The sequence below is a fragment of the Heptranchias perlo genome, chromosome 16 (genome assembly GCF_035084215.1).
Source record: "Heptranchias perlo isolate sHepPer1 chromosome 16, sHepPer1.hap1, whole genome shotgun sequence".
In the NCBI taxonomy this organism is placed as follows: Eukaryota; Metazoa; Chordata; class Chondrichthyes; order Hexanchiformes; family Hexanchidae; genus Heptranchias; species Heptranchias perlo.
Genome location: NC_090340.1, coordinates 30,555,449 through 30,566,235, shown reverse-complemented (window position 1 = coordinate 30,566,235; position 10,787 = coordinate 30,555,449). Strand labels below are relative to the sequence as shown.

Here is a 10,787-nt window from a genome sequence, read left to right as displayed (position 1 = left end):
CAAGTTTGCCTTTGTTAATGGTGGGTTTATTTGTATACTGTTATATTTTATGGAACTTTAAAGAGTTAAATCCAATTTCTTTTCTTAACCATATGGATCAGGCTTTGCCCATTTATTTCTATTTTAGAAATATTAATGCCTCGTTTGTGAACATCGTCCCATATTCACCAGCTGATCACATGCAATATGTATGAGCTAGATTTTTGTTCATTTATAATCAATGGGCAGGAAATCTAGCCCTATTGTTGCATTGCTGAAAAGATCATTATTTGGTAGGTCCAAAAAGTTATGACTCAAGGAATCATCAGTGACTTAACTGCTTAACGTTCAACATAACACGTGAACTGAGGTTTCAGGCTGTGCTGTAAGCTATCGGTGTTGTTTGTGGGTGATCAGTGAGATAATATTGCTGGCAGTATTACCTTCTGATCTGTACTGTAGAGACAAAAGGGGATTTGATTGTAGGACTCAGCACAATACAGAACAGCACAAAATAAGCCTTTTAATTATAGTTAAATAATGTGCTGCATCTGCAGACGTTCTATGGCCTGTGTACTGGGAGATTGGCTCCAGCAAGCAGCCACAAGCCACGTGCCTTCTTTACATTGCAGCTTTGGCACCGATGCTATGTTGAGATTTTTGGCACACAGCTTCCAAAAGTAAGGTGTGAAACTGTTAATGTAGGCCACCATTGACATAAGTAAAACTTACAAATTGCTGAACGATTAACACATAGGGCCATAATTTGCTGTGGCAGGGCATCTAACAGCATCTGCTGTTAGTTAGATTTGCCCTTGCCATTTAGGATTTTAAATTTTTTGCATGGCAAGTTGCTGAAAGTGTGAGCTGATAACGTCACAGTGAGGGAAACAGGGCATCTGGGACCTGAGTGAACAGGGCAAGCAACTGTGTATCTACTTAACCAATCAGATTGAAAGATTGTGAAATTAACAGCGCAAGGACTAAGAAGGAAGTGTAAATTAGAGTGAGTGAATTCAACCTCAAATCAGGTACAGAAAGAGAAATAAAGAGAGGGAAAGAAAGATTGGAATAAGAGAGAGAAAAAAAAGCAACAAAAAAGTAACATTTTTTAAAATTTAAAATTTTACATTCATAAAATCTCCAACAACAATTAAAACCTGAAGGAATGAGACTCCACACTTGTAATAGTTAATTTTCAGTGCCAGAGAGGTTGACTGGCAGTAATTAACACTTAGCACATCGTTAAGAGGGCACATAGACGTACTTAGACTGAAATGGACAAGACTTAACTTAATAAAATGAATGTAATCTTTAACAAATGAAAGTGATTCAAGAATAAAATTTGACAGCCATTGTTACATAGTTTAGTTCGTATCTACCACGCAAATACAGGAAATTCACGCCATTCAAAGCAATTCAATGGTGAGGCAGACAGTAAGATGCCATTTTCATGAAGCTAATGGCAGAACAGCGCATCTTGGACAGCAACTTTTGGATATCCATGTTTTACCATGCATTTGCCCCTCAAGAAAAGTTGCTGTAATATTTGCGTATAAATAACGACGAGCGCCATTAACCTCACCGTTATTTTGATAGCAAATTCTGGCCCATTTTTAATGGTGTGCGCATTAAACTCGCCGTTATTTTCCCAGCAAATTCTGGGCCATAGACTATTAGCTTGGCTCAGCCAGTTGCAATTGTACCTCGGAGTCAGAAAGTTGTGGGTTCATCCACATTTCAAAGCTTGAGTACTCCAGTGCAGTACTGAGGGAGTGCTGCATTGTGAAGCTGGTTTCTTTTGGATGTTAAAGTGAGGCCATGCTGGCTTGTTCCAGTTTGAGTGGACATAAAAGATCCCATGTCACGATTCAAAGAAAAGAGCGCTCTCCTGGTGTCCTAGCCAGCACTGCTCTCTCAAATAATGCTGCCAAAAAAGAATTGACTGGTTCTTCTCATGCGGTATCATATCTGCCACACGTTATACATGCAGTCCGATCCTCAGTTCCATTGTCTTCAGTGGAATTGAATAAACGGATGGTGTCGCGTCCCCGCCCAAGTCCCCGCCCAACATGGGGCCACCTGCTCTCTCAGACACGGTCGGAGCATGGTCAGGGAAGTCAGCCAGTGGAGAAAGTGAGGATTAAGGAGATTGACCTCATAAAGAAAACTCAAAATAAAATTAATGTAATCTTTAACAAATGAAAGCGATTCAAGAATAAAATTTGACAGCCATAGTTACATAGTGCGGTGCAATCCCAACAATATGTAACAGGATAAGGGTGTGCACATGCAATCCTCCATAAGACCAGTTACCAATCTCAGCAAAAGTGTTAAGAACTTTTGTTAAGTGCTATTGATGAGGACATTAAGAGGAAAGAAAAGTAAACATTAAAAGAGGGTGAAAGAAGACACTGAGGTAATGAAACTTTATTACCTTACCTAATGAAAATATTGTTAACATGGTGCAACATGCTTTGTAAGAAAGCAGAAGGTTCCATTCAATGGAATGCTTTATACTTTCTCCTATTTTTCTGGTGGCAGTTGAGAAATTTTATTTTGTTCTCACAGTGCTCTTTTTCCTTCTGCTTTGTGTTTAATGCTAGCTGTTGAATTTGTCTTAGAATCATAGAATCTTACAGCACAGAAGGAGGCCATTCGGCCCATTGTGCCTGTGCCTGTCTTAGAAGAGTTGGTGCCCAACATCAGTTCCACTCCATTCGCACAGTCTTCTCTGCCTGGTTGCTGGTGGGGGGGAGGGATTGCATCAGCTTGCTTAAAATACCTGCTCCGTTCAGAGAGTTAGGCAAGGGGAAGCAAGAATTCTGCAATACCAAAATTAAGTAGGACTGGTATACAAGATATCAGTCAAAAAACATATTATGGTTTAACTACCAGACACTGATGCATTTTTTTCCTGTTTTGGCACTGGGGGTGATCACGTGTCATTAATATTCACCTTTATTCATTTTCACGATCTTGTAGCAGCTTGTTTTATTTAGTCATTCTAAAGAGCCAATATTGTGGCTTTTAACCCTTCCCTTACTTTCAATTTTTTTTCTCCACGTTTCCTGTCATTTTCGCTCCTTTTGGTTCCCCTCATCCCATACATGCCAACCTAGAAAATGAGCAAAAGATGGCCCACAGTTTCAAGAAAGCTGACGCATCTCTCAAAAAGCTGACAGGTCAACAGTGGCCCAGAGTATGGGCCTATCACGGGTGAAGACAAGTAGTTATATCAGCTTGTAACTAAAGCTGTAGGTATACTGTAAGACTATTTCGATCTGACACCAATTGATTATAGTGATGATCTTTTATTTGAACTAAAGCAAAGATTAATACATGCAAGTATTTAAGCAGTAATTATCAAAGAACAAGGATTTATATTACCCTGTTGAACTCTGGGTAGAAATCATAACTTTGTCACTGCCTTGAATCCTGCCTGCTTCCCTCTCACTGAGCTGTCTTCCCTTTCCACACGCTCTTCTCTACAACTAGGTGTTGGTTTGTGCTGGGTTCATATACACCCCTTTTAGAAACCCAACCCCCTGAGCCATCAAAACTGTTGTGGTTAGCTCCTCCCCAATTTCATCTCCCTTCAACAGATATTGGCCAGCCTGTTTGTCTAACTGCTAATCAATTTAACCTGATGTTCCCTGCCAGGCATTTCAAAGGAACATGACATGTCTTAAACCCATCCCAAATGTGTTCTTGAGAATGGTCTATCCACCAGTTCCTGTCCTTCCATTGTCCTGGCCAAACTCCAATATTAGCATATCTCAGAAGACATGGGGTGCCTTCCACACACTATGTGGAATGGGGCTGGTCCGTCCGCTAGTTGTGGAAAAATAGTGTCTCTGTTAGAAAAACACTAAATGCTGGATAGATGACTGAAATAAATGCAGTAATTTAAACTAAACTTCTAATACATTCAAAAACCCTTTACTGCAAAAGATATTCCCTTACAATACCCAACATACCCCTAAAAAGACATAAGGGCATGAATGCTGAAGGATAAGGGACTGCCCGCTGCCTTGAAGTAGCACCCACCCCAATGGATTTCCCAACCTCCCAATCAATCAGCTGCCAAAATATTTAAATTAGGCCCAGCCACGAAAATGGTTCAGGTCCCCCGCCATCTGTATCAAGGAGGCCGAGTGGAGCACTACCTGTTCGACCTACGCTGCACACAAAAGTCAACCCCATTCTCTTTTCACTGTATGTTACACAAGGATAGCATGCTCAAGCTACATAATTAAAAGTCTTGTATCTAGCATCTGTCCGTAGTGCATAAGAAATGTACATCACACATCTGCTTGAAAGTGTCACACTTGAAAATGTCACACTTGACAGTGTCACACATGCAAAATGTCTATCTCACCTTTACCTTATTCGTTCAAATACCATATTGCTAAAAAGGAACAAATCGTTGTTAACTGACTGATGCTGATTGTCTGAAATTTTTATAGAAAAGTGAGAAACTTGTGAATCAACAAGCAGCAGGAAAATAACTAATCACGAATCAATCAATAAACAACTGACAGGTACAAGAAATTGGTCAAAATAGTTTTTGAAATTTATTTTGTGCGCCATCTTGTTTTGTCAGTAACCTGAGGATATAGCACTAAAAATAAAGTTTACATAAAATGTAAATAATTCACAAAAAAAATCTTTGAACTTACACATAAAATTGACCATGGAAATCTGTTCAGTATGTATTGCCCAGAAGACCTGTCCGATCTCAGGAGCATAGAGCTTGATTTTTGTTGCTTTCCTGCAGCTTGGTTTGTTCAACTCAGTTTCCCCTCACAAAGTTTTGTGAGCTGTTATTCATGTGTGACAAGTGAAATTTAGCACTTTGAAATGTTTTCATTGTTTAATGTTTATATATTTTGAACTGTAAATGGTCAGAGCAGTTATAGTTCTTTTATCTACCTGTGTACCTAAAAGAGAACTCAAAAGCAATCAACTGTAAATGGGTTAAATTAAGAGTGCCAAATTCTGGAAGGACTATGCCATTGTTGATGTTTAAAGGAAGATTCTAATTAAAAATCCTGAACTTAAACGCATTTATTTAAGCAGAATCTTTTAGTTACATTAAATACAGTTGCAGATATATTTGGAAAAGGAGGAAATATGCACAGTCATTCAATCTTCTCTTAAGTTTTATATTTCTTAATATTTATTATAAAAATCCAAACCCTAAACAGATGGAACAGTCTACTTAGCTCCGGTTCTAGATGACGAGCAGCTGTGATCAGTCCCAGAATACTTTTGAAAGAAAATATAACATGTACTATTTTGCTCAAAACATTGTATTTATATATATATATATACATAGAAAAATTAGCAAGAACTTTAAAGCAAAATATTGATGTTTAAAGTTGCATTTGAAATTGAAAGAATAACTGTTGGTTAAACAGGGAGCCATAATACAGTTTCCATGCTTTATTTTCTGTAATACAGGCCAGGTTAATACAGATTTTTGCTACATCTACATAAATCTATGACTATCGGTTTCCTGAGAAATTATTTTTTAAATGTGAGTCTGCAGTCTGAAATTCCAGCTTGGATTATTGACCTGGCCTTAATGAAACCACCTATGTGGCTGCATGGTTTTAAATGCACCCAGCTGATCCCAGGCCTGGCAGAGAGAGATGCACAGGTGTGCTTCAAAGAAGACCTGCCAAATGCATTGCTGAGTACCCATGTAGAAAACTTGGTTTCATTGTAGGCAAATTGGAGTGCCTTCTCTCCATTGTGACATGTGTATGACCTTTCAGGACTCTGTACATGTGTGACCGTGGTGCCGAATGAAGTGTCAATCCTATAGCTGACTGTTCCATCTCACGTTATTAAAATTGTTCAGTTTTATTCCCAAAGCCCCGCCCCAGCCCTTTAGTTCTGCTCCTGGCCACTATATGTGAGAAATGCCATAGGAGAATTCCTAGAGGTAGAATTCCCACTATGGTTCTCCCGATCGTCTGCCGTAACCGTGGCAGAAGATCTATGGAAATCCCAGAGAGACGGCGTAAATGCCGAAGATACAGCGGACGGTCAGGATAACCCACGCGGACATTCAACCCCCATGATAATAAACTATAATTATTCATGTTTATTATTATTTTCAACGGTTGTTGCCAGTAATATAGAATTTGTTCTAATCACTAGCACAGGGTGCTCTATACCATCACATATTTGATTCAGCCATCTTATGCAGCTAAAGATTGCTTCTAATCCTTAAGAAGTGATGTTCTGATACCTAAATGCTATTTATTGCAAAACTCTGATATCACAGCTGCTGACCTAATATTTTATTTGTAGGATCTGATCAGCTAGTACAACGCAGTGAAATATCAGAAAAATCAGATGTGCATACATTTTGGTCTTCTGGTTCATTGTATTCCACTGGTGAACACCTTTTAGGTAAACACAGCATTATATTCAGTAATATTTAAGGGTATGGTACAAAAAATTGTCACAAGATGATTTCCAATGTTGGACTGCAGAATCCTTTCAATTTAATCTCTGCTATCGTTCAAAGTGTAAACCTGCCGAAACCGACAACCCTTCTAATAGGATTTTGATTTTAATGCTTTACAAGTTGGTCAACACAATACAATTCAATTTCACACATATTTCTGCTGGCTTCATTTCAATCAAACAAACTGTCTGAAGGTCACAATGATTTCAGTTGAAAATATTTTGAAAAGATGAATCCCTTGTACTACTGCAATTAAGCATTTTGACCATGAAGACAACTGACTTTTTTTCTTCAAAAGAACATTTCAGGGTTGATTCCTTCACTGCATTTCATTCAGGAAGTCTGAAGGATAAAATAGTTGAGTTATTATTAAAAACAAATCAAACAAAAATGTCCTAGATTTTTCCTGTCTGGCAATGAATCCCATACTGACAAAGATAAATGAATGAGATTAAATTGAAGACAAAATTAAATGCAACCTTAAGTGTCCCACCAGAGGAGCAGCTTCTCGTTTAACTTAATCAATCTGTAGGGTCTTCACTCTCCTGATTTTGTTGGTTTTCCACAGAGGAGTTTTCAGTACCGGAATCCTGGTTTTGCTTTTCTTGTTGGGGATGATCTCGAGGTTTGTGAGATCCATCCACCACAGTAGTGCCTTTACTGCCAGAGCAGCCCATTCTTTGTTTTGTTTCTTGGAAAAGTTTGGCAGGTGCTCAGATCTGCCAAGCTCCAGCATACGTGCTTTCAGCTAATTCCGCAGAAGATCTGAAAGCTCCTTGCTCCTTCACAGCTAAATATCACATCTTTTTGTTGTTTTTGGTGAGCAAGCCAAGTGTTTCTATGGTAGCAAGTAAAACTGTCAATCAAACACCAGTTGAGGTGTACCGCTTAGCAACTGAAACTAAGGCAAGCAGCAATGCATGCTTTTTGCATTGTGACTTCTAATGAAAACACAACACCTGTTCAGGTTCAATGAATAACATTTTCTACAGTCTACAGGATACTCTGTTTAATTTTAACTTTTTAATGTGCTTGATCCTAGTTACGTGTAAACATTAGTTGTTTATTAGTCATCCCTGTAAAGTGGGACTATGGCAACTATATAATTGGTGCTGGTGCTACTCAGCATTAATAGGATGAATTTGCTCTTCTAAATCATTACACACAATCCAGGCAATGACTTGGAAGCACACATAAACTCAAGTTTTTACGGACAGAAAAAAACAGTGTTTGTGATTTGATCAAGTTACTATGTTCTACAAATATACAAAAGAATGTTTGGCACATTATAATAGTTTTTGTTTAATTGTGTTATTGTCCGAAGTATACAAAAACATTTCTATCAGTGTTCACATGTACACACACAGGTATGTAAGCAGCTCTGTAGAGGGGAGGGAAAGAACAGAGGAGTTGCGTGTCATCTTTCTTCACAAGGGGACTGAAATTCCCATCTGCTAATTTTTGTAAAAAAAAAGTAGATGTGAGTAGAATTTAAAAATGACAATCAAGAACCTTTTACTCACTTTTTTTTAACTAAAATTAGTGAAGATAGAAATTTGGGCCCTAGGATTGTTGTATATAAGTATGCAGTGTATCGTTTGGGGGTGGGAAGTGAAAATTATTTTGTTGTATCATGTGGTTGAACAAAGATTTGCCAGACATTTTCAATAGAAGCAGTTTCCTTAAAACAACTTAATGGGCTTTAATTTGTACTTTATTTTCCTTATCTAATCCCATTGGTGATGTTTTATTTAAAATTCACTTTCTATTTTAAGTTCTAAAAGTAAAATATAGGTTGCAAACTGCACCCCAGACAGGTCTACAGCAAGAAGCTCTGCTCCTCCACCTTCCCTGTGACATGGACATCCATAAACAGGAGTTTCAAAGACCAGCCGTCGAGCATTTTATTTGTTGGCCTGTCCAACCTTTCTCAGCTATTTTGAAAGATACGGCACCAGTAAACAAATTCATTGCTTAAAAACAATCTTATGCACAGGCAGATGTGTTTTCTGTTTTCCTGGCTGATGCGAACCTGAAGCAGTTCTGTAATATAAATGCGGCATCAATCCACAGAGTTTCGTATCTTAGAGGCTGTCTGGGAGCTGATATTTTATGTAACCCCCCACCTCACACAGACACACACACCCTCCTCCATAACATGACATCATAATATCCTCACAACAGATAGATACACACCCTCTTCAATAGCATGACATTATGTTTTATTCCAATGACACCATGAATAGAAAATGTTGGTTGAGGGAAACACAGGAGTGCCATTTCATGATGTCAGATAAGGGGAAATTTCACATAAAAGGTCGAGGCCTAGATTTTAACTTGGAGCCGGGAAGAGAGCTGGGGGGAGGGGGCGGGAGTTTATTGGACAAGAAACCCGGAAGTGAAGTTGGCGGGTCGGAAATGCAATCGCAATTCAATTGAAGGATAAAAATTTTACTTCTGGGTTTTATACCCGGCAGCCAGTCTGATTGACAGACTGGCTGCCTTTTGGGTGGGAAAGCAGCCAGAGAGGGATCAGTATCCTCGGGGTTTATATGGGGGAGGTCGGGATCTTTGGGGGTTGAATTGGGGGGGGAGGTCGGAGAGAGATTGGGATCTTTGGAGGTTGCATGGGGCGGGGCCGATCACAGAAGGGGAGGTGAGATCTCTGCAATCAAGTGAGGTGCAAAGTCGGCCATCGGGGGAGATGAGAAGTTGGCCATCAGAGGAGATGCGAAGTTGGTCATCGGGGGAGATGAGAAGTCGGCCATCGGGGGAGATGAGAAGTCGGCCATCGGGGGAGATGAGAAGTCGGCCATCGGGGGAGATGAGAAGTCGGCCATTGGGGGAGATGAGAAGTTGGCCATTGGGGGAGATGAGAAGTTGGCCATCTGGGGAGATGAGAAGTCGGCCATCGAAGGAGGTGAGAAATTGGCCATCGGGGGAGATGAGAAGTTGGCCATTGGGGGAGATGAGAAGTCGGCCATCGGGGGAGATGAGAAGTCGGCCATTGGGGGAGATGAGAAGTTGGCCATTGGGGGAGATGAGAAGTTGGCCATCTGGGGAGATGAGAAGTCGGCCATCGAAGGAGGTGAGAAATTGGCCATCGGGGGAGATGAGAAGTTGGCCATTGGGGGAGATGAGAAGTCGGCCATCGGGGGAGATGAGAAGTCGGCCATTGGGGGAGATGAGAAGTTGGCCATTGGGGGAGATGAGAAGTTGGCCATCTGGGGAGATGAGAAGTCGGCCATCGAAGGAGGTGAGAAATTGGCCATCGGGGGAGATGAGAAGTTGGCCATTGGGGGAGATGAGAAGTCGGCCATCGGGGGAGATGAGAAGTGGGCCATCGGGGGAGATGAGAAGTCGGCCATCGGGGAAGATGAGAAGTCGGCCATCGGGGGAGATGAGAAGTCGGCCATCGGGGGAGATGAGAAGTCGACCATCGGGGGAGATGAGAAGTTGGCCATCGGAGGAGATGCGAAGTTGGCCATCGGGGGAGATGAGAAGTCGGCCATCGGGGGAGATGAGAAGTCGGCCATCGGGGGAGATGAGAAGTCGGCCATCGGGGGAGATGAGAAGTCGGCCATTGGGGGAGATGAGAAGTTGGCCATTGGGGGAGATGAGAAGTTGGCCATCGGGGGAGATGAGAAGTCGGCCATCGGAGGAGGTGAGAAATTGGCCATCGGGGGAGATGAGAAGTGGGCCATTGGGGGAGATGAGAAGTCAGCCATCAGGGGAGATGAGAAGTCGGCCATCGGGGGAGATGAGAAGTCGGCCATCGGGGGAGATGAGAAGTCGGCCATCGAAGGAGGTGAGAAGTTGGCCATCGGGGGAGATGAGAAGTTGGCCATTGGGGGAGATGAGAAGTCGGCCATTGGGGGAGATGAGAAGTCGGCCATCGAAGGAGGTGAGAAGTTGGCCATCGGGGGAGATGAGAAGTTGGCCATTGGGGGAGATGGGAAGTTGGCCATCAGAGGAGATGCGAAGTTGGCCATCAGAAGAGATGCGAAGTCAGCCATCGGGTGACATGAGAACTCTGCCATTGGGAGAGATGAGATGTCGGCCATGTTGGGGGGAGGTCTCGGACATCGGGAGGAATGTCAGACATTGAGGGTTGGTTGGCCAATCGCAGAGGTCTGATTGCGGCAGGTAAGCTTGTTGCACCTGAAGTAAACACTCCTGCTCCTCCTGGCCCACAAGCAGTGCAATAAAGGCACTTATCTCATGATCCGATCTTTCTCCCCTCCTTTTCACTGGCGAGATTCATGAGCCCCGGGAAACCTGCGCTGGTTACATTTAAATTTAAGTCAAATTCAATTTAAAAAGA

At 41.6% G+C, this 10,787-nt stretch overlaps 1 protein-coding gene and 1 long non-coding RNA gene across 2 annotated transcripts; one reads left to right on the top strand and one right to left on the bottom strand.

The window, feature by feature from the left end:
• Window positions 1–5,034: 5,034 nt before the first annotated feature.
• LOC137333311 (uncharacterized) lies at window positions 5,035–7,371 on the bottom strand. The gene is made up of 2 exons (XR_010965850.1): window positions 6,943–7,371; window positions 5,035–6,805 (listed from the first exon to the last, which is right to left on the bottom strand). It is a non-coding gene; the product is annotated as an uncharacterized lncRNA (long non-coding RNA).
• A 950-nt stretch (window positions 7,372–8,321) lies between these two features.
• On the top strand, window positions 8,322–10,486 carry LOC137333420 (uncharacterized). Its single transcript, XM_067997570.1, has 2 exons — window positions 8,322–8,420; window positions 9,152–10,486. Exons 1-2 carry the CDS (start codon window positions 8,322–8,324, stop codon window positions 10,484–10,486), a joined length of 1,434 nt encoding a protein of 477 aa, XP_067853671.1.
• The last annotated feature ends 301 nt before the right edge of the window (window positions 10,487–10,787 follow it).

Excerpts from the sequence above, each read along its gene's own strand:
- LOC137333420 (XM_067997570.1), top strand. The coding sequence starts at position 8,322 with ATGGACATCCATAAACAGGAGTTTCAAAGACCAGCCGTCGAGCATTTT. Across the intron at positions 8,421-9,151 it reads TTTTGAAAGATACGGCACCA|TCGGCCATCGGGGGAGATGA; the intron begins GTAAACAAATTC and ends TGAGGTGCAAAG.